The 24,559-nt window shown below is 49.0% G+C and overlaps 2 protein-coding genes across 6 annotated transcripts in view; one reads left to right on the plus strand and one right to left on the minus strand.

Moving 5' to 3' along the window:
* The window catches only part of CASP9 (caspase 9), a 24,341-nt gene extending 21,961 nt beyond the window's left edge, over positions 1–2,380 (plus strand). For 4 of the 5 annotated variants that reach the window (XM_072975333.1, XM_072975335.1, XM_072975336.1 and 1 more), the window contains exon 9: positions 131–2,380. In XM_072975333.1, the coding sequence (XP_072831434.1) occupies positions 131–220 (90 nt within the window). In that variant the 3' untranslated portion in view covers positions 221–2,380. The remainder of the gene's footprint in view (positions 1–130) is intronic. The other variant, XR_012079493.1, reaches the window with a different exon arrangement.
* Positions 1,315–17,951, minus strand: LOC102537007 (chymotrypsin-like elastase family member 2A). Its single transcript, XM_006196678.3, has 8 exons — positions 17,912–17,951; positions 17,554–17,642; positions 12,952–13,049; positions 11,550–11,678; positions 7,720–7,856; positions 5,862–6,007; positions 4,719–4,871; positions 1,315–1,414 (listed from the first exon to the last, which is right to left on the minus strand). The coding sequence occupies exons 1-8, from the start codon at positions 17,949–17,951 to the stop codon at positions 1,397–1,399; spliced, it is 810 nt and encodes a 269-aa protein (XP_006196740.1). The 3' UTR covers positions 1,315–1,396.
* Between the last annotated feature and the right edge of the window lie 6,608 nt (positions 17,952–24,559).

Below are 24,559 nucleotides of genomic sequence, written 5' to 3' on the forward strand. Positions count from 1 at the left end.
AACAAAAACAAAAACCTAAAACCCCAAACAGATAAAGTGCTGCCTCAGTGGATGCCCGACCCCCCCCCCCCCGGAATTCTTACTTCAGTCAAGAGAACTCACAGGCCTCCCCGTGGTCCTGTTTTCACAGGTTGCTAATGCTGTTTCGGTGAAAGGGATTTACAAACAGATTCCTGGCTGTTTTAATTTCCTCCGGAAAAAACTTTTCTTTAAAACGTAATGAGGCCAGGGCCCCTCGCCCTGCCTTAGCTTTCACCCCGAACCTTCCTGCTCCAGGCCTGGCGGCGGCTGAGGCCTAGACTCTCGCACATCTGTGGCTGACACGTGCTGAAGGATTCTGTAGCCCGTAGAGGACCTGCTTTTTCCTCACTGGTGGCAGACAGGCTCCTGGCAGCTTCCAAATTGGAGCCAAATGACCGGCGATGGAGAAAGAGGAGCAGAACGCTGTGGACACCACGGGGCTCTTTGCCAGTGGCCCATTCCTGGCTCGTGGCTGTGGCCCGTGACCTCTGTTTTCTCTAGAGCAGGGCTTTTCAACCTCAGCACAACTGACCTTTGGGGCCACATAGTCCTCTGTTGCAGGGACCATCTGGTGCACTGTGGGATGCTTAACAACACCCCTGGCCTCTGCCCAGCAGATGCCAATAGCACGTCTCCCCGAGTAGTGACAGCCAAAAATGTCTTCAGACACTGCCAGCTTTCCCTGGTGGACTCCCACTGGAGAACAACTGATCTACAGGAAATGTTGGTGACAAACCAGCATCTCTCTTAGCAGTTTGGGGCTACTGGAGTCTGAACAGCTGGAATCTGTGAATCCTAAACGATGTTTTAAGAATTACCAACTTTCTCTGTATTGCAGTATTCTTAAAAAAAGTCTTACGTGAATATGGGTTCTCTTTTACCTATTTCGCCCCTCATTTTGCTCCAACTCTTTATTCTTCCTTATAAAGGAGACTTTTGCTTTTTTGGAAACATTTCCCCATCTCATTTCTTTTGATGTTCACCCCATCCCAGGAAGGTGACTGGGGTGGGAGCTGTGTGCTCAGGGAGGTTAAGTCACTTGTCCAGGGGACACAACTAACCAGTCGAGAGACCTGGCCAGACTCGGTCTTCTGAGTCCAGCCTGTGCCCCGAGGTGTCTTCCTGGCTGCAGGATCCCTGCACCGCAGGGTGACTGCTGTGTGACCGTGAGATGGGCTTCCCCAGAGAAGGCCCCACTCCGAGGCCTTTAAGCTGTCCGGACCCCGGCCTGTTCTCTTGTTTTCAGGGCCCCGGATGGGAGGATGGTTTGCTAATAAGACTCTTGCCAAGATATGATTCATATAGTTGTCACTTTATTATTATTTTCCTCCTGTGACCTTTCCAAGTCTAAAACAGTCCCGGGGCCTTCTGGTGGTTAGTTATTTGCAATCACCTGCAGGACACAGACAAAAAAATAATCAGGTTAACCCAGCAGAGCAGAGCCATGCTTTTGCAAGTTCCTGGCTTTCTCCTTCCCTACTCTGCACTGCCCGTGTGAATCAGGCAGCCCTCCATGAAGCAGCTCTTCCCCGGGGTGGGTCTAATGATGCCCTGGAGAAAAGGATGTCATCACAGCTTTTCACTGACTTGTTGGTGCTTCCTGTAAAGAGGGGTCTGAGCCTGCAGTCTTGTTTGGGCTTCAGGGCGGGGGGCCTGGGAGCTCTTAAAAATTATATGCCGAGAGTATAGATGGGCATGGTTGTAGATTTCATGTGTTTCTCAAAAGTTTGGGGGCCCTGAAATGGTTAACAACCACAGCTGTTTGCAAGGCACCGTTACGCGCTGTGGGTGGGGCTGTAACCTGTTTTCAGAGGCTGTCTAGCGGTATCTGCTGAACATTCGGACGCGCCAACTCCATGATCCAGTGATGCTGCTGGACCTCTGTAGCACGGATACCCAGATCCGTGTGCAAGCGTGTGTGTCCAAGGGTGTTCACTGCAGCCACGTGGGAGTGGAAGATAGGAAACAGATGAAAGCTTCACTCATTCTCTTCATGCTATGGACTATCACTTCGCTGTTCAAAAGAACGACACAGATATCTGGGCCCACATTGTAAGATGTGATACAGTGTTAAGTGGAAACGCTAAGTTGCAGAACAGTATGAAGAGGAAAATTCTGTTTTTGGTTTACATGTACATAGGTAGACGTTTTACAGATGCACACAAATAAAGTCCAGAAGACCACACACCGAGCTGTTGACAGTGATTCTCTCTGGGGGGTAGAACTGGAGATGCAAAACGACGGGGGGCATCTACGCATCTACTTTTTTACTTGATACACTCCTATATTATATTTTTACTGTGAGTATGTATTAACTTTCTGAAATAAAGGTAAAAATAAAGCTGGTGAATGCTGACGATTCCTGTGTTGCTGTCATTCAGCGAACATTTGTTGAAAGGATGAATGCCCCTCGCCACCTGTGTCTGGTCGCTTCCCTGCTCCTGCCTTCTGTTGGCAGCTTCCTAACCTTGGCTCGTCACCTGTCTGGGTTTGGGACTCCAGGCCGCACACAATGTGCCCCTGGGCTGGGACCACTGCAAGGTTTCACCGGCCCCTCTGCAGCTGCCCGGGCAGCCTCCACCAGAGGACAGCTGGCTGCTTGGCTCTGCCGTTCCTGGAACCTGTTACGGGCACATGTGCTTGCCCTGGCTGCTGTCCCGTGGACACAGGGCCTCCACCCAGCTGCTTCGCAAGCCTTGCTTTCCCTATTGATCCCCTCTGACATCTGGCCGGGCTTTTGGCTGAGGCCTGCTCTGTTGTGCTTGTGTCTGTGGCTGGGAACAGCTGATGCTTGGACCAAAAGACAGGACAGTTGCTCCCGGTCCCTGCCTTGGGCCCCCAAGGTGCTGCCAGGACCAGCTGCCTGGTGACTCACGCAGCAGCTGGGGCTGGAAAGGATCCTAGGATTTGGCTGGGAATAGGCCCTAAGCGTCATTCCATCCAATCCATCTTGGGCCAGGCTCCTTTGAATTGCTGGTGGCACCTCCAGAGCTGGGCTCAGGCTCTCCTCTGCCAAAAGGGGATCAAAGCTTTTCCCCAATGGGCCAGAAAAACCTCGTAAATTAACGGCCACTCTCTTCTTGATTTTACATTTTTCTCCAACAAACTTTTCTGGAATCTCTGGTGCCTGTGACCACTTGTTGGCAAAGCAATGCCAGCAGACAGACAAATGAACAAGGAGCCAGCAAATATGAATGGGAAAACTTGGAGCCAGCCACCTGCTTATTTTGACAGTGCCCATTTGTCATTTTGCTCCTGGGACCACATGCTCACGGCTGTGGTATCATATTTGATTTGATAGTGGAGTGTCAGTTTGATTTAATTAAACAGTTCTCTGCAAATTAAACTTAAAATGATGAAATCAGATGCCAGCTTTCCCTTCTCTGGGGCTCTGTCACAAGCATCATAACTCCCACCTGCTCTGGTTCTTAAAAAAGTGGGTGAGCCCTGATCTAGTTCACGTCCCATTTAATAGAAGAGCAAACTGAGGTGGTGGCAATGCTGGGAGGTGGGTAAAAAGTGTCCCCAATCGGCACAGAGTGTCCCCCTCCCCAGCATCCATCACCAGGCATGATGCCTCTTCCTCCCTCCCCCAGGCTCCTCGCCCAGGCCTGCCTTCTTGTGAAGACGCCCTGTTCTGGCTGCTTCCACCAACTGCTGATTGTATCCGTGGCTGCTCCCAAGATTGGTGTTGGTGTTTTGGGTTTTTTTTTTTAGCACTCTTTAAAAATTTATTATTTTGTTTGTTTCTTTGTTTTTTGGAGGGGAGGTAATTAGGTATATTTATTTATTAATTATTATTTTTAAATTTAACAGAGTTACTGGGGATCAAACCCATGACCTTGTGCATGCTAAGCATGGTGCTCTACCACTGAGCTATACCCTCACCCCTTTTTAAAAATTTTTATTATAAATGAATGTATACCCATGGTTTTAAAAAATAGGAATTGAGCTGGTGTGGAAGATTATGAAGTACTGTTTTTTCTTAAAAATAATTTTATTATGTATTTTTTTCTTTAATGGAAGTACTGGGGATTGAACCCAGGACCTCATGCATGCTGAGCACATGCGCTACCACTGAGCTGTACCCACCCTGCAAGGCACTGGTTTTGAGCTCACAGGACGCAACTCTCTGGGGACACATTCATAGTCATAGTGGGACCAACTCAGTCCCATTTACCTGGACTATCTCGGTCTAAAACAAAGTCCTGCATCCCAGGAAACCTCCCAATCCAGGGCCAACCGAGATGATCGCTGACCCTACAGAATAGCTGGAGGACCCTTTAGGACTTATTTCCAATAATCAAGGCTGTGGGGGTCTCAGAAGACCAGGTCTGGGGCTTTGCAGGTAAATACAGCATTGGACGGTGGGGACTAGGCCTACAAGTGGATAAGCAAAAATAAAATAACCCCACGAATCCTAGGGAACCTGCTCTTAGTGCCTGAGGGGTGACCTTTGTTTTCAGCCTCTTTGGACAAGGCCACCCTCTATGTGTCTTCTCAGTCAACTCACACAGAAGTTGTGGGGGGCCCCCAGGGGGCACCCACAGGGGTTGCCTAAGTCTGCGACCTCCTCCAGGGGGCTCCTGCCTAGCTCTCAGGAGGAGGGAGGGGTTCTCAGACCTTAGGTGGGCATGGCCCTTGTGGGGCCAGGTGTAGGGCGGGGCCCCGGGGCTCAGGGTTTGGCCGGTTCTTACTGAATTGATCCAGTCGTTGTAGTTGGAGACCCGCGTGAAGACAGAGGGCTTGCGGTAGTAGTTGCAGCCGAGGGAGGACCCGAAGCTGACCACGCCGTGCACTTCCCACTGGCCGTCAGCCGCCTGGCAGTTCAGTGGCCCCCCGGAGTCCCCCTGAGGAAGGCCAGAGTTCTGTCAGGATGGGCCCAGGAGCTTGGGTGGGGTGACGGGAGGGGAAGGGGATGCCCGTCAGAGCCCCATGTCTGCAGTGCGTTTGTGTTGTTCCACCATGGGCCCCTATGTTCTCTGAGGCCAGCCCCTGTGGTCACAGCTCAAGATGGCCCCATAACACCAACAAGAGCGAGCAGTCATTCTTCCTGTGTGCCTGGAATGGAGCTAAGCACTTTATAGGCCTTACCTCATTTAATCTTCACATAAACCTGCGAGGTGAGTATTGCTAGTATCCCCATATCACTAAAGAGGAAAACAGAAACCCTCAGAGGTTGTGACTTGCCTGAGGTTGTCCAGGCAGTAAGTAAAGGAGCTGAGACACGCCCCAGAGTTAAATGCCATGCGCTCCACCACCACCGGCCATTTCCTCCCGTGGAGGGGGTTTCCTGGGGCCGGTCTGCCTGGGCAGAGACTGTAGGGGCCAGTGTGATCTGAAGGGCAAATGAAGCTCCTTCCCACTCTGTCCCCACTCTGCTGCTAAGTCCACCGCATAGCAAGTCCTTTGGTTAAGACACTGTCTCCAGAAAGGCTCTGTGACAGCCACCATGAAGGGACACATTGGGCCATGAATGGGATTAATTCAACAGATAGAGTTGAAGTCACCTTAGAAAGGTCCTTGCCCAGCAAATATGTCCCCTTGGCTCCCTTCTTATACAGAAGAAAGAATAAGTGAGTTGACAGTAATGAGAGCCCTCAATGAGACCCAAGGAAGGTCTTCCCAGCAGTGAGGGGTGGACACTACTGCTAGGAGAATCTCAAAACATCTTTTCTGGAGACTGCAAGGACAAAGGTCAGGGTCTCAAATGTGTGGGGCTGTTTCCCTATGTGTTTGCCAGCAGGCAGGAGGATGGATTCCAGGGCCCCCAGAGACTCTCCCCACCCTCAGCCCCATTTCGTTGTGGAGGTGGGGGCACCTGAACTTCCAGCACTCACGTTGCAGCTGGAGATCACACCGTCGCCCCCAGCACAGATCATATTGGTCTTCACGGTGCTGCCCCACCAACTAGGTTGGGAGCACGTGGCGTAATCCACAACCAGCAGCTCGCCTTGCTGCAGGATGTCGGGAAGAGCCCCGTTGGCTGCATAAGACCGGAGAGAAGGCGTTACAGGGACAAAGGGACTCCTAAGAAAAAAGGTGCAGTGAATGTCTACTGGCTTTTCTGCCCTCCATCCATACTGTTGCTATGGGAACTGCCACATTTGCCTGTACTTTGTCCTCACAGCTGATTGGGTAGTGTTCTGGCCACTGGTGATTGATTGGTTCAGGGGTGAACACCTGACTCCAGCCAAGCCAATGAGCTCCTTCTCCTGGGAATTTAGGATTGGGACTAAGAAATCCTGGCCAGAGAGGGTCTAAATCTGAGAGCTGTTGGTAGTGGCTACCAATTGCTTCTAGGGAGAGAAAGATGAAGTAGATCCTCCAAGAAAAGAAATTTTGAGAGAGGGTTTCCTGAGTTTCTAACAGTCTTCCACAGTCTTCTAGCCCCTGATTCCCTTCTGTTTCTGTAGCCTGGCTGTGCCTCTGCCCTTGGCTGAGTCTCTTAATTCTTTATTTCAAACTCCCTCTTTTGCTGACCTGGCTCCAGGGGTTTTATCACTTGCCATAAATATGACAGCCAGCCTGCTGGCATTCGGAACCCCAGGTTGGGCCAGGTTGGGAAAAAAATATTTGAATGTGGTGAAAGTAGAAATTTCCTAATGGCTCCCAAGGACACTGCCACCATCGCTTTCATTACTGTCACCACTGCTACTAACGGCAAAGATTAATAGTATTATAATACTTCACTTGGATTTACTGGACTTTTCCAAATACTGTGCTAACCTTCACAGTAAATATTTATTCCTATTTTGACAGATGGGATAATGAAACCAAGAGAAGTTAAGCAGCTTTCCCGAGACCATTCTTGTAATTAACTCTAATCTAACCTGTGTTATATTTTGCAAGTATATGGAGCATTTCCACTTCTCTTTTGCCATCTCTTTTAATCTTTGCCAACTTTATTTCCATTTTACAGATGAGGAAACTGAGGCTCCAACATAGCTTGCCCAAGGTTACACAGCTAGTGACCAACAGAGCTGGGAATAAAGCCAAATATTTGGACCCTTCCCTGGCTCTTGCTGCCTCCGATGAAATGCTTTCTACCTGGGTGTTTTCTAGGTAAATGAATCAATGGCTGGGCCTGTATCTCAATAAGCCTGAGATACATCATCTCCCACTTCTTACTTCTACTGAATTTCCACGTGTCCTTGTGTTTGCAGATAAGCCAGGCAAGAGGGTGATACTAACTTATTTGAGTGCATGTGTATCTGCCTTGGTGTACCTCTGTAAAAAACGTGTCACTTGTAAGTTTATGTCATTATGAAAAAAGACAACCACTCATCTGCATGAGACTCCCTGGAAGTTTTCAAACCTCTGGTGATTTCACAAGGGGAGGGTTGGTTCTCTGTTCCTTCCTGGTGGCCTATTGTTGCTGGATTTCTGACCCCTAGGGTTGATGTTAAAAGGAGACCCACACGTAGCCAGATTCTGACCAGCAAGTTCAGGTGACACATGGGACAGGTAAGTTTTGAGATGGGGAGCAGAGAATCTGAGGAGGGCCCCGGGCGCCTTTGTGGAGCCCAGAATCCTGAGGTCATAGAGTGAATGCTATTTTGGACTCAGGCCTTGGACATTACGGAGGGACCTCTGTGCCAGACCCCCTGGATGATGAGTGGGCAGAGAGCCCTGACTGGACAGGGGTGACATTGCCCCCTCCCCTCCCACGCCTTGGGGGTCCCAGCGCCCACTTACTCTGCAGCCTTCCCCAGCCCGTGACGTAGCAGACGAAGTTGTTGGGCAGGATGCTGCCGGCGGGTGGCAGGCAGCCCAGCTGGATCTTGTCGGTCAGGGTGACAGTGCTGGCCAGCTTGAGCAGGGCAATGTCGTTTCTGGTCGGTAAAGAGGCAGAGCATAAAGAGACAGTTGACTGGTCCTGCCCCAGTTATATTTCTGATTCTAGTCCCAGCCGGGACTACTGAACCCTCTCCTCAGCCAGCCTGGTTGTGAACCCTCTGTCGGGGCTATGAGGGATTGGGGAGCAGCCGTGGTTAAACCCCAGGATTGCATTTTGTCACTGGTGGAGCCTGGAGCCCTAACTTCCCCTGAGGCCTTTCAGGGGACTGTTTAGAACATGGGGGGCAAGTAGGTTTGTCTTGCAATGTCCGCTCTGATGGATTAGTCGTGGCTGCCTGGTGGGCTGTGTTGACGAGGATTCTAAGGCTCCGTCCAGGGTCAGCAAGGAAATAAACCCATGATTGCTTGGTGATGTCGGTCCTGGCCGTATACGTCCTGTGTTTGGTTTAGAAAACAGCAGATGTTCAGGCTGAAAGGCTTTGTAAACTTTACTCTGCTCTCTCTTCCACCTTGAGCTCTGCCGCCAGGTTCATCTCAGTCTCACACTCTTGTCTGGGAAACCTTTAGTGACTGGCAGCTTCTATATTCCACAATGGCTGCAACGAGCGCTCCCATCCCATTGGCGCCTGTTGCAACGTGATGTTGACACTTTGTCCATTGAGAGGTGAGGGTCCACGCCTCTTCCCCCTTCATGGGGGGACCTGTGATGTGGAGGAAGTGACACCATGTGACTTCTGAGACTAGGGCTGCAGCTTCTGTCCGGCCCTTTGGGAGTCCTGTTTCTGGAACTTAGCCTCCATGCCATGAAGAAGCCCAGGCCACGTGGAAGTGGTCTGGACAACAGTCCCAGCTGACAGCCAGCATCGACCCACCCCCTGAAGGTGAGGGAGGAAGCCTTCCAGGTGACACAGCCCGGCCACCACCATCCGTCTGCAATCTCATGGGCGACTCTGATGAGAACTTCGTGGCTGAGCCCAGTCAGACTGTGAGAGCAAATTATGATAAATGACTGTTGCTGTTCGAAGCTATTACATTTCTGAGTGATTTGTTATGCAGCAATTGCCAGAGGAGTGACACCGTTGATTGGACAGAGACTAGAGCCTCCTGGGGCTGACAGCCATCTCTGCTCTCATGCCATCTGGGCCATCTCTCCCATGATTGCTCTCCACTTACCCTCCATCCCCACTGGACAGTGCTGGTCACTGCCCAGGGCCACCTGCTCCTTCTGGGACCAGTCCCTGGTCCAGGATGCTCTCCTGACTTGAAAATCCCCTTCTCCACTCTCTACCCACCCATCTCTTCCCCATCTCTCGAGGCCTCCCTGGACACATCCTGTGTCGTTTAAAGGCTTTCCAGTGTCTTGTCTGTGTGTATTTTATCTAGTGGACAAGTTAATTTGGGGACAGAGACTGACACGTGACTCACGGACCCTCGCATCCTTTGTGAGTCGTTGTTGGCACTGGACCACAGCAGGCTGCCTGGATGAAGGAGCTCGGAGTGTTACGACCACACGGCGTCCTCCTACTCTTCCTGGGGTCGTGATGCAGAGTCTTCTGGAAGATTTGGCAGCATGAGCTCTCTGGGCAGCCATTCAAGAGTGGCATCTTGGGCTGTGGAAGAGGGCTTGCGTGTGGATAAATTATGCAAATTTAAAGTGATGGCTGAGGTTCTTCTTTCTAGAGGCCCTTCTGGAACTGCAGACCTGCTCTTTTGGATTGGAGAGGTTGATGTCTCCTCAGTTCTGGGAAGGTGATGGGGAGGAAAAGAGAAGATAACTTTCTGTCCCCAGTGGGGAGATAACAATGATGGTGGAGGTGTTTTGAAGGTCTGCTCAGATCAGGCCTCTGCTGGGTACCTCACACCTGATTTAGTGCTGCTTTCTGGATCTGTAACTTCAGGCAAGTTCCTTCACTTCTCTAGGTCATGGCTTCCTCATCGGTGAAAAGGGGTTGAAAACAGTACCTCCTGCCTGGGGCTGCCGTGAGGAATAAATACAACACTCGGGGAAACAGTTCAGTGCCTGGAACAAGGGAGGCAGCAGGTACTGGTTGGTGTTATTGTGAAAGATAACTCCTGGGGTTGGAAGAGAGGTCACTTGGGAAGGCAACCTGGATCAAAGAGTTTCTGGAGGGTTGGCAATGCCCAACATTGCTGCCTGTCCTAGGGGAAGACAGCTGGTTGGGCACAGACACCATTGGTCACTGGAGCACCTGTGCTTATGTGATCAGAAAGGAGGCGACCCCTGAGCTGCAATGAGGTTCTCTGGTTTAGGGGATCCCCTAAGCCCCACGGGGCTGGGGGCCTTGTGTGTCTCACTCACTGCTGTTTCCTGGTGCCTAGAACAGGGCCCGGCACATAGTAGGTGCTCAATAGATACTTGTGGAACGAAGGAGGGAGAGAGAAGGCACTCTAAATTTTGTTTAGCGCCACCTGGATCTCAGGATTAGGGATGATAAGAGAAGCCTGATGTTCCAGCAAATGCTCCCTGACCCTACACGTGCCCCTTCCCTGCTTTACGGGATGGAGATTCAGGGGTGAATCAGGCACAGTTGAGCCCTTGCGCAGTTCCGGCTAGAAGGGGAATCAGGCATGAGCTAATCGCTAATGCTCCTTGGGCATGGGAACGGGCAGGATGGAGGCGTCGATTCTGCCAGAATTCTGATGGGCAGAGAACCTGCCCGCTTTCTGCTTCCTCTCCCTCCTTTTTCCCACTTCTTGGGACCACTCCCCATGACCTTGATGGTTCAGATGTATATCCCAGCGGCTACACCTCCTTATTGCACTATTATTGTACTACCATGGCTAATAGCTTGCACACACACGGCTTCTGTTACAGGCCAGGCCCTTTTCTAAGTGCTTTACATACACTATCTCATTTAATCCTCTCAACAACCCTAGAGGTAGGCACTGTTACTGTGTTTGTTTTACTGAAGAGGAAACTGAGGCACTGAAAGACTCGTGCAGGCCACAGTCATTATTCACATCTAAGCCGTCAGGCTCCAGAGGCGTAACCCCTCCCGCACCCCGCACTGCCTCCCTGGCACAGTCCTGCCCAGTGTCCCTGGGAGCTGGCGCCGTGACCTGTGCACCTCTGTGAGTCCGGCACCCAGAGGCCAGTGCCCCGCATGGCATAGGGAACATGGGGGGTGGTCACAGGGGCTTAGGGTGAACATTGGATGGTACGTGCTTATCTAAGAGGAAACGTGGAGGTGGAGCTGCCACCTCCCTGCAGGGTGGGGAATGCTCACTGGAGGGCTCTGGAGAGCTCTGAGCCCCTGGCCGGCTTCCTGTGTTTATTACCCCAGGCTGTCCCTGCAGGGGATCAGGGAATCTTTGTCAAAGGCCTTTTTGGGAGGAGCCAAGGGTGGAGGAAGACTGGAGGGGCTATGTCCCACTCCACTCACAGACCCATCCCTGAGTCCCCAGGGCTTGGCACGGAATAAACACACAGTCAGTGTGTGCCTGGGGTAGACAGGGGACCTGCAGGCTTGACTGGCAGGAGACCCAGGCCGCTCTGACAGTCTTGGCTTTTCCCTCCCCTAGTCACACCCCTACGACCAGGCATCTTTGGGACCTGCTCCACTTCGAAGGGGTCAGAGCTCCTCCCACCTCCCTACAGAAGCAGCAAAGGACGGGGTGGGGTTGTGCCTGCTGCCTTTGGTGAGACCCCCCACCTCCAGTCTGTGCCCCTGCCAACCCACCCCCACGTGCACCCAGACAGAAGGTACCCGTTGGAGAGCTGGTCGGAGTTCCAGTCACTGTGTATCACGAACTTGGAGACTGCGACAGCCAGTGAGCCGGGCTCATCGGTGGAGAGGCTTTGCCGGCCCAGCACCACGCGGTAGGTCCTGGAGGAGCTGGGAGAAAGGGGCCAAGTAGGGAAGGTCAGCTCCCAGCTGTCCCCTCCTCCCGCTGGGCCCCTACTGGCACGCAGGGATGCCCCAATCAATGTACTTCCTCCAAGGCCTGGCTTTGGACCCAAGTCAGCACCTGCTCCAAAAGCTACTAGTTGGTGCTTGGGAATGGTTCTCCCTGGGGGCAATTGGTTAGTTTTAACATAATAACTACAACCAAATAGTAATTATAACTGCATTATACCAACTATGAGCTATAATAGAAAATACAAGTTATAATAATGTAAACTCTATATGACAGTGAGGGAAGTGAGATGGATACAGCAGTCACCTGCCCTCAAGGGCATTTTTTAGTTTAACCTCTCACCTGTCATTTTTAGTTGGGGAAACTGAGGCTCAGGGAGGAGTAACTGGTCCAGAGTGCAACAGCTGATTGGTGACAATCCAGAATTAGAAGCCAGGACTCCTGACTCCCAGGCCTCTGTGATTTTCCCCACCACCTCATGGCACCGGTAAATTCGGTGGGGAAAAGGGACCACTCCTGGCGATGAGTGTCACACTGACCTCGCGGAAACTCCAGGGAGTGCCAGCTCCTATGAGACAGGTAGAGGCAGTAGGAGGGGAAGAGGACAGGGGAACAGTGAATGTCACAGGATCTATTCTTTCCTTTGTGGGCCTTTATAATGGTGACAGTTCACTTCTTTTCTTTTTGGTTGGGGGAAGGTAATTAGGTCCTTGTTTAATATATTTTAACAGAGGTACTGGGGATCGAACCCAGGACCTCATGCATACTAAGCACACTCTCTACTGCTGAGCTATACCCTCCCCTATGGTGATAGTTCACTTTTACTGAGCACTTACAAAGTGCCAGTCCCTTTAATGCATCATCTCACTTAATCCACACTAAATTCTGTTGGCCGCTTTTTTGCAGGTGACGATATTGGGGCTTGGAGAAATCATTCAAGTTGCAGAAGGAAACCCAGATCCAGATCTGGAGGCCACATCTAGTTCCGCCAAGAGGGCAGGCAGTGGGACTCCTCCTTCCCCATAGTCCCCCTCAAGGCCTTGCTCGGGACACTCGATCCATGTCATGTACGGACCCATCATTGACTAACAGACTGAGCCATAGATCAATGAAAGCTTGTTTCTCGGCCGAGGAAGTGGTTCTGTGCCAGGCTCCTTTAGAGGATGGTCCAGGCCATCTGGGCTCCAACTCTCAGAGATAAGCGTTGGCCAGTGGGGTGAGCGGGCTGGGTGGCTGGGGAATGGCAGTTACCTGATGCAGTGAGCAGCTGTCAGGACCCAGCTTGGGTCCACCAGAGACCCTCCGCAGGTGTGGCGCCACTCGCCACTGGAGCTGTACTGCAGGGAGACCTGGGAAGAAGCGCAGGTGCTCTGGTCTCTGAAAGGGCCGGGCCCCTCTGCTCTGCAGAATCCCAGCCCGGGGAGAGCGGGGCCGGGCACTCGGCACAGGTGCAAAACTCAAGGCGGCACCAAGAAACTCAGTAATCAGGATAGACAACATCTTGATGCAATCTTAAAAAATCAGCAGCAAAAAATCCATGATGGATGGAATATCAAAATTTTAAATAAAGACACTATTAAAAAGTAACATTGTTTTGAACATCTTTCTGAAACTCAGTTTGCTGGGATTTTTCCCTTCCTGGGAGTTGTTTCTTTAGGACATATTCCTCCAGTGTGATACATGTAAGCCAAAATCTTGACTCCCTGCTGCCCCGCAAAAACACCCCTGCGCTTTCCTTGCGCTTTCTCAGCTCAGTAAATGGCAATCCCACTCCACCTGCTCTCGTGACAAAAGTCTCTGCAGTGTCCCTGGTACCTACTTTGTCTCGTATGCCTCATTCTAATCCACCCACAAACCCCACGAGCTGTGTTTCCAGAATATGTGGAGAGACTACTCCCCTCTTGCTGCCTCAACTGCTAGTCCCAATGATCTTCAAATCTCACCTGGATTATTATTATTCCTATGTATTCCCCTAGCTTGCACCCTGGATCATCCCTCACTCTGAATTTTCCCAACACAGCAGCCAGAATGATCCTTTAAAAATGTAAGCATGTTTATGTCTCTTCCCTGCTCAGACCTTCCAGTGATTCCCCTCTCAAGTGTAAAACTCCACATCGAATAATGCCCTACAAGGCTCTACATGGCCACCTTGACCTTATAGGCTCCCACTCCCCTCTGCTTCAGCCACACTGACCTCCATCAGTTTCGGGAAATACACCAACCCTACTTCTGCCTCAGGACCTTTGCACTTGCTCTACCTTCTGCCTGGAATATTCTTCTCTCCAGTACTAGCATATCTTTCTCCTTCACTTCCTACAGGTTTGTTCTCTGTAAGGCCTTCTATGGCCATCTTATCTAAAACAGAGTGTGCACATACATGTCCACACATGTGCACATATCCATCCATACACACATATGAACACACATGTCTCTTTCCTCTGGTCCTGCTTTATTCATCATAGTATCTGTCGTCACCTGACAGGTTATGAATTTAAGCATTCAACAGTTTATTGTCTCACTCTCCCACTTTAATATAAGCTCCGTGAATTTTTTCCCACTACTGTATTCCAGGTGCCTAGAAGAGTATCTGTTTCATAGTGAGTCCTTAATAAATTGAACAAGTGAGTGAATGAACAAATGAAAGAATAAATGAATGAGTGAATGAATGAAAGTGGACTCTCCAGGGCCAGGGGCTGGTCTCTCCTGCAGATCTTGTTTCCTGTCACTCCAGTTTTTCCTCAAAGACTGAATGTACTTACAGGACTATGAGAATGCCGAAGTGTGCCTTAGTCCCTACAGCTCCTGAACATTTTGTTTAAAACAAAAACTTGTTTCTATTAGATTTGATAGTTTAATAGGTGTGAGATGGAACTTTAAGGAGGTTGCATTTGACACTGCTTGGGTCTCTGCCCAAACTGTCCCATCTTCTTCCCCTTCCTTTCAAGTCCCTGCCAAGGCCAAGCAGAGAAGATGGAGGTGAGAGCAGAGCCTTGGCTACTCTGACCTTAGTTCCCGTGGAGGAAAAGCAGGAACGATGCCTGCTTTTCTCCAAACACCCTCATTTCTGATTATCCACTTGGCATCTTCTTGTTTGCTTGACATTAAGTGGATTTAGATGAACTAGCTTTGAAAATAATGCTTAAAATTAGACAAAATTTAAAAAGACACTTAAGAGGATGTCCCTGCCCCAAATCTCAAAATAAGCTTTAACCATCTTACAGATGTGAAATTTTGAAATAATATGTAAATATATAATTTGTGGGCTACAAAATGTGACCAAAAGAGCAGGGATTGGACCAAATTTGAATCCTTACTTTCCTCCAAGCTAACAGGGCAACATTGGGAAATTATGTAATTTTTCTGAACCCCAGTAAACTCATCTAGAAAATGGGGATCATAATTCCCACTGTCCAGGGCTCTTGGGATGATTAATATTAATACTTCAAGTGTCTAATAATTTGAACACTTACCCTGTATCAGACACTGTTCTGAGCTCAGACTGTGAATCAGCTCACATTGCAATCACAGCAATTCTATGAGGCACTATTATTATTCCCATTTTACAGATGAGTAAACCAAGGTAGCCAACAGAAATTTGGACAGTGCAGTCCATGCCATAAGAACTGTCATGTATTTTTAATATTACCCACTGAGAAAGGTAAGTTGAGTGGCTCCAGGTCATACACCTAGTGTGTGGTGGAGCAGGGATCGCTGGGATCATTGCGATCCAGAATCTAGAAACTTTACACATTCTCCTCTAGCTTTTGCTTGTTTGTTTGTTTATCAGAGGGGAGGTAACTAGGGTTATATATTTATTTATTTTAATGGTGGTGCTGGGGATTGAACCCAGGACCTTGTGCATGCTAGGCAAACACTCTACCACTGAACTATACTCTCCCCTTCTCCTTTAGTTTTAAAGCACCTAGCACTTTATTTTCAAATGTCTGGTGGATTGTGACCCAGGGCCACAAACGAGGTGAGTGTGGAATAGAAGAGACCTCTCAGACAGTGTAGAGTCAATCCTATTAATCCTAGCTTTGTTGAAAATTTTGATATTTTGTTCATCATAAATTATTTTTTGCATTAAATTTGATTTTTAAAAATACTGCATTAAAATATTCATTTCGGTTACTGAGTTTTGTGGTGCCTTCTTAAATTTTGCAGCCAAAGTGAGTGTTTCACTGGCTTCACCCTGGTCTCACCCTGTTTGACCTGCCTACCCAGCCCAAAGAAAAATAATCTCCCCAGGGGAGCAGAAGCAGGAAGTGGAGAGAGACTCTGCCAAGACTAACATCAATCGGTTCCCAAGCAGTGTCAAGGGGTCCAGAGGCTGAGGAAATATTTTTGTAGTCACCACTGATTGGTTCTTAGTACAAAGGTGACCTCTGCTTGGGAGTAGTAAAAGGACCTCTCTTCCAACTTCCCAGAAAAAATATATTATGAAAGTGCGAGAAAAGTGAAAGAATTGGCGAAAGTACATACAGTCAAGTATATACATTGTGAACGCTCAGTCACCCTCTGTGATTGAAGCTCTCTTAATTGAGGGGAAGATGAACCAGCGTTGTCACTCCCTCCATGAAACATACTGACGGCCAGCACACTCTGAACACTCACGGCTGGCGCTTAGGTTGTAAACTCACCCCATTCAGGCTTTTTGTTCCCAAACTTGTTTATTAAGCTAATTGTGGTCATATTATAATAATGTAGATCGACTGAACATGTAACCAATGAAATACGTGTTCAAAAAGAGAGTTGTGATTTATATGGAAATGAAGTTCAGTGCTTAGAAGAGACCGGATAACTATGATTGTTTAAGAATTACTATGGAATTAGGCAGCAATGAGAAAACTGAAAAATTGAGGAAAAAAGTTAATAAAAATCAGGGAGGTTTCATTCAGATTGCTTTTTGAGTGTCTTCTAGTCATTGCTCTACTTTAAAGTAATGGACTTACTTGTGGGGGGTGGTTTATACCAGACAGATTGGTGAACAAATGTATATTTACACTATTTAAATTAAAATAAAGTGTTTAAATAGATGTGTGAGTGCTAATAATTTCTCTAGAACCAAACTTTAAAAAAATATTTTATATATTATTTTATTTTTATTTTGGCAGGAGGGCGGTAATTAGGCTTATTTATTTTTAGAGGAGGTACTGGAGGTTGAACCCAGGACCTTGTGCATGCTAATAAGCATGCACTCTATCACTTGAGCTATACCCTCCTCTACTTAGAATCAACCTTTTAATTATTCAGTCCCAATCATGTCAGGTAAGAAAGATTTCACTATATTTATTTATGTCAACGTAAGCCCCATATAATTCCTTTGGGAGTCCTACCACTGACAGGGCCTAGTAATTTGCACCTGCTCCACCCAGCATTTTTTTTTTTTTTTTTTGGTCTCCATAGCACTAGGATTATTTCAAGGTTAAGTAAGGAAAGATTTACTTTCATTGGTAACATGGATTTGCCTGTAGTTAAGAATTAATTTGCATAAGCAGCACTGATTGGTTCCTTAAAGCAAGGGACATTTGCATAGGTGGGGATGAATGGTTCATAGACTGACGGTACATTTGTAATCAAGCCACGGAGTAAGAATATATTTGTGAATCTGTGTGTATGGGTTGGGGTTGGGGCAGCTCCTCACTGAGGCTGGAGAAGGTACCTCTCGCTCCACCCCAAGATTGCCCAAGGGCACAGAAATGTATTTTTTATTGTTGAATTTTCCCATCCTGCCCTCGGAGTTCCCACCAATCCTCGTCTTTGCCAGAGCAACAGACCCCTTGGTGGAGAGCAAAGGGGTGATATGAAGTAGGTTCAGGCAGGGAGGCAAGAAGTGGAGTGTGGGGGACTCACCTGCCAGGGCCAGCTGTTGGGACTCGCATCTTCACCTCCAACGACCCTAGGCAGATGGGGCGCGTATGTGGGGAGCCCACAGCTGAGAGCTATCAAGAGAGAAAAGGTTGTAAGCCTAGAAAGCAGTGACTCAAACAACAGAACATACCCTTGCCGGATTCCCAAACCCCAAATAGAGAATTCCTGCTCTGGAAGGTTCCCAAGAGGTTGCAGAGTCCTGCCCCTCATTTCTACTTCTTTGGAACTTCACTCCAGCTCTCTTATAACCACAGGAGTGAGTCCAGTGGGTGCGGGGGGGGGGTCCCATCCCCAGTCCCACCAGAGGACTTGAAAAGCGCCTCTGGGTGACAAATCTTACCTCCAGCCACCAATGTGGACAACAGCAGGGCCCCGATCATGGTGTGTCGGGAGGAGTTCTATATGTGTGGCCCTTCCTAAGGCCTTGGTTTTATGAATGGCTTATCGGCTGGAGATATACTAGGAATATGCAAGATGGAGATTTTCTCAAAGCCCAATGGAAAAACGACTTGTGTCCAAATATTTTTTTTTCCATTTCTCCCACCTGTCACCCTGGAAATGTTTTGAAAAAGATGCCAAAGGTGGATATTGAAATATGAGTTCCACCTGCTTTTAAGAGATTATACTTTGTGTTAGGGGAAGAAGAAAAATATTGTTTGTTGGTCCTTGGAATTGTGTTTTCACAGGAAAGTTTAGGTTGGCATGCAGAGCAAACAGCATTCTAGGCCAGCGGTTCTCAGTGGGGCTGCTGTTGCCCACCAAGGGGACACTGGGCACTGTCCAGAGACGTCTTTGGTTGTCAAGGCTGGGGATGGGGTACTGCTGGCATCTAGTGCGTACAGACTAGAGATGCTGCTAAACATCCTCCAAGGCACAGGATGGCCCATCACAGCTAGGAATGGGCCCGCCCTGAATGTCAATGGTCTCGAGGTGGAAGAAGCTTGTTCTAGACCATGCCATGCCTTGCTGCGTGACCTTGGACAAGCCCTGGAAGTCTCTAGACCCGGGGCTTGCCTATCTGTGAAACAGCGAGAGAAACACGTGCCCAGTTTGTTTTGTAACGATGTGCAGGCTTTGAAAAACCTGAAACATGCTTACACAGGAGAAGCACAAAACAGACCCGCACGATTGGAGTTTGGCAGCCCCAGCGATGAGAAGGAGAGAGTGCTGGCTGAGGAGGGCTTTGTCGGGGTGGATCAAGATGGATTTATTGTCTCCTCCTCAGACAACGGCAGTTTGCACTTCTCCAGTAACTTTGTTTTCCAAACGAAGTCAAAGCAGGAACCTCTTAGAAAGGGAGGCTGACACTCACCAAGCACAGATAGACGCACTCACATGTCTTACCTAATCTAAGCCTTATACAGTCTTGGAAAAGGGTCTCTTATTTCAAATGAGGAAGCTGAGGTTCAGAGAGGTAAAGCGACTTGCCCAAGAACACACAGCTTCCTGGTGGCAGAACGGGAATTCCAACATAGGTGGGTCTGATTTCTAAGCCCCTTTACTTGATGCTGCTGGAGATGGCATTCTGAATGTCCACCTAGTACTGCAGTGAGCCCCTTGTGTTTTTGAATGTGGGGAAGGGTGAAGAAAACAAGCAAGGGTTCCCGATGGATGTTCTTGCTCTTCCTTAAAATTTCACTCTCATTGCTTGTGGTCAGAGCACAATGCCGGGCAGGCCAGGCCCTGGTGAGACAGCCCTGCTCTGTGACCAGAGTAGACCTTTTGCTCAGCCAGAAAAACAGAGGAGAAAGTGGGCTTCAACTGTTAGGACCTGAGCTCAGGTCCTCACTGAATCAGCTCTGAGCTTTATAGCTGGGCAAGTCCCTTATCTTCTAGGCCTGAGTTTCTTAGATAAGAATCCAGGCCTGCATGCAGGATTGTCATACCGGCAAGGAAATGTGTGTGAAAAAATGGTGCAGTTGCCCAGGGATCCTGAGGAAGGGGAAGGAGGCTGGGGTGCAGAATCCCGTCTGCTCTATGTCAGAGCTCCGGGGTTTCTAGTTCCAACTGTCTCCCTAACTCCTCTAACAGTTTGGACTCTTGTTTATAGTCTGTAGTGGTCACCACAACAAACTGTTTCTGAAGTCTTCTATTTTATCTTGACTTAATGTGAATATGCCATTTGGCCCCATGTATCTGTGTTTGTTTTACTATAAAAATAAGGTTTTTCCTGTATGAGGACACTGAACAAATAACAGTTTGGTGCAGGCCCCACACCATGTGACCTTGCTGTGTGACCTTGGGCAAGTCACACAGGCTCTCTGGTCTGGGGCTGCCCATCTACAAAATAGAGACAGGGACAGGTGCTCAGTCTGTTTTACCACATTGCTGGGAGGGTTTGAAGGTGACAGAAAACTTCATCAAACAGGCTTAAGGCAAAGGGTCATTCATTGGGACACAAGATGGAAAAGTCAAGGAGCAGGGTTAGCTTCAGGCACAGCTGGATCCAGGGCTCTGGCAATGTCTCCAGGACTCAGCTTCTCTCCATCCTTTGGCTCATCTTTCCACTGTGAGATTCTACTCTGGGGCTTCATTAAGTGGCCTGTTGAAGCTCCAGGTTGTCCCATGGGGCCAAGACAGCTACAGACTCTCTGGCCCAGGGTTCCTCAATTGTGGTATTATTGGAGAGCTTTTCTGTGTATGTAGTTTGTTTAGCCTTAATCCTGGTCCCCACTGACTAGAAGCTAGTAGTCTCTTCCCTTCTCCCCCAAATTGTGACAACCAGAAATGTCTCTACACATTGCCAAGTGTACCCTGGGCAGCAAAACTATCCCTCCTTCCCCTGTCTCCCCATTTTGCTGTTGTGGCCTCACACCCTTCACCCTCAAACCCATCAGGGAATGAAGGGGAGCCTCTGGGTAGCTCCCATAGAAGTCCTGCAACTCTCCCTGATTGGACCTGCCTCTGGTCGCATGCCCATCCCTGGACAAATTGTTGTGGCAGGGAGGGGATGCAAGCGTGGACTGGTCAGGCCTGGCGCACAAATCTCATCCTAGACCTGGGCAGGAGGCTCCAGGTGGAGGTGTGGGGGGAGGGTGGGGCCCAAATACAAATCCAGGCTTGTGAAGAGGGAATGGAGGCCGGCAGAGCGGGTACAGCCCACTTCCCCCTCTGGGGCTCAGTTCCCACGTATATGCTGTGGGACAAGGTAATCTGTAAAGTTCTAAACTGGGCTGGGTCCTTGCGGTCTCAGCGGGGCCAGGGAGATACAGACGCCAACTTCTCACAGGGTTTATGACTCAATTCAAAAGAGTGCTCAGTGGTTAGAGGCTGGGGTTTACACCCTGTGCTTTGGGTCTTAACTCTGTGGTTTGGATCCTTGCTACTCACAGAGTGGTCTAGACCAGCGTAGCCTAGGATCTGGTTAGAAACGCAGAATCTCCCACCCAGACTTACTGATTCAGCAGCTGCAATTTAACAAGATACCCAGGTGATTCTTCTGTTTGTTAAAATTTGAGAAGAACTGGGCTAGGGCAAGTCTCATCCCTTTCCCTCAATTTCTTCACCTATCGAATAGAACAGTAACAATCCCGTCTATGTCTGAGGATTGTTGTTAGGATTAAATGAATGTTTATTCATTTAAAACACTGAGAATCGTCAGTGTGCAATAAAATGTCCACTCTTAAATTCTTACATCAGCCTGCCTCAGCCATCAGAATAGCACAGAATTCTTCAAACTTTTCCATCAAGGAATTCTAGGAGATCAGGAGTTTGCAAACTATTTCTACGAAGGACCAGATAGTAAATGTTTTTGGCTTGTGGGCCATACGGTCTCTCTCGCAACTACTCTACTCTGCTGTTGCCGTGGAAAAACAGCTGTGTGGGCATAGCTGTGTTCCCAGTAAAACTTTATTTACAAACAGATTTGGTTTGCAGGCTCTGGGTTGTGGTAGAGCAATGATCTGGGGTCCAGCATGCAGCAGTCACCACAGCAGCAGTGTCTCAGAAGTCTCATTCTTTATCTGGAAAGCTTGATCGGAATTTCTCAGCTTATATCATAGCACAGCTGAGTTTATTTTAATGTACATTGTTTTTCTTCCCACATCATCTTCGTAGAAAATTGATGCTTTGGGAAGATGCTCTCTGTTTATTCTCTGCCATTACATGCCCCCTGGCCCATCACCACGGGAACCTTTGCAGGGTCTCATAACCCACTTGATGAGAGTGAGCTTCAGGGAACTGGCCCCCAGGGCCTGCTGGGAATGAAGCTCCCTCTCTTAAGGAGTGAAAAAGAGAGAGATTTGCTAATAGGAGTCCAGGGTGTGAGGTCAGTAGTAGTAATGACGCCTCCTATTACAAGCCTCTGCTATTTCACTGGCTCCCAAAGTGGGGGGAAGGTGCCCATTTTACAGATGAGGAAACTGAGGCCTTGAGAGGTCACGTAACAGCCGCTGTCATCGCCTGTGAGTGGCAGAGTTCAGAGCTCCAGCCCAGTGAGTGCCCTCCCTTCTGCCCTGCCATAATTTATGCTATTAATTTGTGCCCGAGATAATGTGTGGGTGTGGCTGATGGCCAGCATGGTTCTGATTCTTCCCCTCTCCCTGTAGTCATGGCTTTTGCCATGTACCTTTGCCAGGGCCTCCCGGGAGGAAGATGAGAGCTGTGTGGAGCTGAGCTGCCCCGGCCAGACCCAATCTTGGTCAGCCCACCCTCAGCTGATCCCTAGACATGTAAGTGACTCACACCCAGGAGTATGAGCAGTAAAACCTGTCACTGGATGCCACTGAGGGCTTGTGGCTGGTTGTAAAGCAGCGTTATTAATTACCCCAGAGTAGCTGATACAGTAGGGGAAAGCTTTGTGAGTGTAATAATTCTCCTCTCAGGTTTCTGTCCACGTGGGCTTGTTGCCAGCTTCGCTCAGGCTTGTCAGCACACCTACAGTTTTCTCCCCTCCCCGGCAGGACCACTAGAGGAATCAGTGTGTAGGGGGTCCTTGAGATTTGGGGATTAATGGCAGAATAACTTGGTAGGCAGTCACACAGTCTCTGGAGTCAGACTACCTGGGTTTAAGTCCTGGTGCCCCGTTGCTAGCTGTGCGATCTTGTGTGAGTTTTGTTTTGCTTTTTTTTTTTTTTGGAGCAGAGAAAGGCTTATTGCAGGGCCAAGCAAGGAGAATGGGTGGCTCATTCTTAAAAAGCCCAAATTCTCGGATGGTTTTCAGGAAGACTTTTTATAGGCAAAATTTAAGGGGAGATTGAAGGGGATAGCTCAGTGGTCAAGCACATATTTAGCATGCACGAGGTCCCAAGTTCAATCCCCAGAACCTCCATTAAAATAAATAATTTAAAAAATTTGCAGGGAGGGCTGCTGGGCGTGTAATGGAGGGTAGTGAGCAGCGAGGCAACAGGGTGGCGTTTCAGGAATCTCAGTCATCAGCCTTCTGGTTCCAACCACTGGGTCCATGTGCTTGTGTTCAGTCTGGAGTTATCATCCTCCACCCGGGTGGGGTGGGGGGCTTAGTTCCTATAGAAGAACTCAGAGATATGTATCAACTTGGGCAAGTTTTTAAACCCCTCTGAGCCTCGGTTTCCTCATCTGTAAAGGGGGATAATCAGGTTTGTGGTTATTAAACGAGATTGTGGATGTGAGGCCCCTGGATGGTGCCTGGCACACAGATTACCAAGTGCTCAGTACACACCAGCCATGGCGACTGCATTAAACACACAATGGCACTCCAGTAGTCATTGGCGTACGTGGCTCTCAGCCCCCTAGGCCAGGGGAACCCCTGCCAAGGTAGAAAGTGGAGGTGGAGGGTTGGTGCCTAAGTGCCCACTCTCCCTGGCTTCCAACCACTGGTTTGTGACCTCCTAGACAAAGTCCATCAATCCTTGCTGTCACCCCAGCCAGATCCCAGGGGGTCCTTCCTGACCCCTCCCTTGCTTCTCCCTGACACTCCCAACAGTGTACTTTAGATTTTGCCAGAAGGGAGGAGGGATGGTGTACTTATTTCCTATTGCTGCTTTAAAAAATGATCACAAGTGATCATAAATGCAGTGCTTGAAACTTAGAAATGTATTCTCTTACAGCTCTGGGGGTCAGAGGCCCACAGTCAGTGTCACTGGGCTAAAGCAGGGCTGGTTCTTCCTGGAGGCTCTAGGGGAAAACCCTCCCCTTGCCCTTTGCAGCTTCTAGAGGCCACCTACATTCCTTGGCTTGTGGCCCCTTCCTCCTCCATTGACAAATCCAGCAGCATAACATCTTCAAACCTCCCTGTGACTCTGACCCCCTGCTTCCATCCTCACCTCTCCTTCTGAGTAATCCCCCATCTCCCTCTCATAAGGGTACTTGTGATTACACGGAGCCCACCAGGATAATCCAGGCTAATCACCCCATCCTAAGATCCTGAAATGAACCACAGCTGCAAAATCCCTTTTGCCACAGTAAGGCGATGCATTTACAGGCTCTGGGGATTAGGGCGTGAACATCTTTGGAGGGCTATCCTTCTGTCTAACCAGGTCGGCATTGAATCTTGGACATAACAGCAGATCTTGTCACTGAATCTGAGAATTTTACACTCTTGTTGAACAAACAGAACTGTGGCTTATGTCTCATCATTTATTAACTAATAAAAAGTAGTTTTGATAATCCAATCACATTCCCAAAAGTCTATATAGATTTGGGACTGGGAGGGCTGTGTTCAATACTCCACGTGGGCAACTTCAATAATTGCTGAATTATTACTGGACCCTTCTCTCCTCTCCATCTATAGCTTGTTGGTTGGGGCCACATTCATTTTGGCCTAGAATATTGCAGCAACCACACAGCTGGCCTCCCTGCCTCTACCCTGGCCTGCTCCAAAGCATGCTCTGTCTAGATGTCAGATGAATGCTTGAGTGTGAACGTCTGACCACCGAGATCACTTCTCTAAGACGTTTCTACAGCTCTCTATTGCCCTCAGAATGAAGTTCCAACAATTCCCTACCATGGCTACAAGTCCTTCTATGAAGACTATTTCTCACTCTCTGGCCACATCTCTTGCCCCTCTCTG

This window comes from Vicugna pacos, chromosome 13 (assembly GCF_048564905.1).
Source record: "Vicugna pacos chromosome 13, VicPac4, whole genome shotgun sequence".
Classification (NCBI taxonomy): domain Eukaryota; kingdom Metazoa; phylum Chordata; class Mammalia; order Artiodactyla; family Camelidae; genus Vicugna; species Vicugna pacos.

Bases quoted from the DNA above. Each gene is read 5' to 3' on its own strand.
- LOC102537007 (XM_006196678.3), bottom strand. From the start codon at position 17,951: ATGATCGGGGCCCTGCTGTTGTCCACATTGGTGGCTGGAG. The intron at 13,050-17,553 runs GTGAGTCCCCCA...GCTTCTTCCCAG, and splicing joins CCAACAGCTGGCCCTGGCAG to GTCTCCCTGCAGTACAGCTC. The intron at 7,857-11,549 runs GTACCTTCTGTC...TTTACCGACCAG, and splicing joins TCCGACCAGCTCTCCAACGG to AAACGACATTGCCCTGCTCA.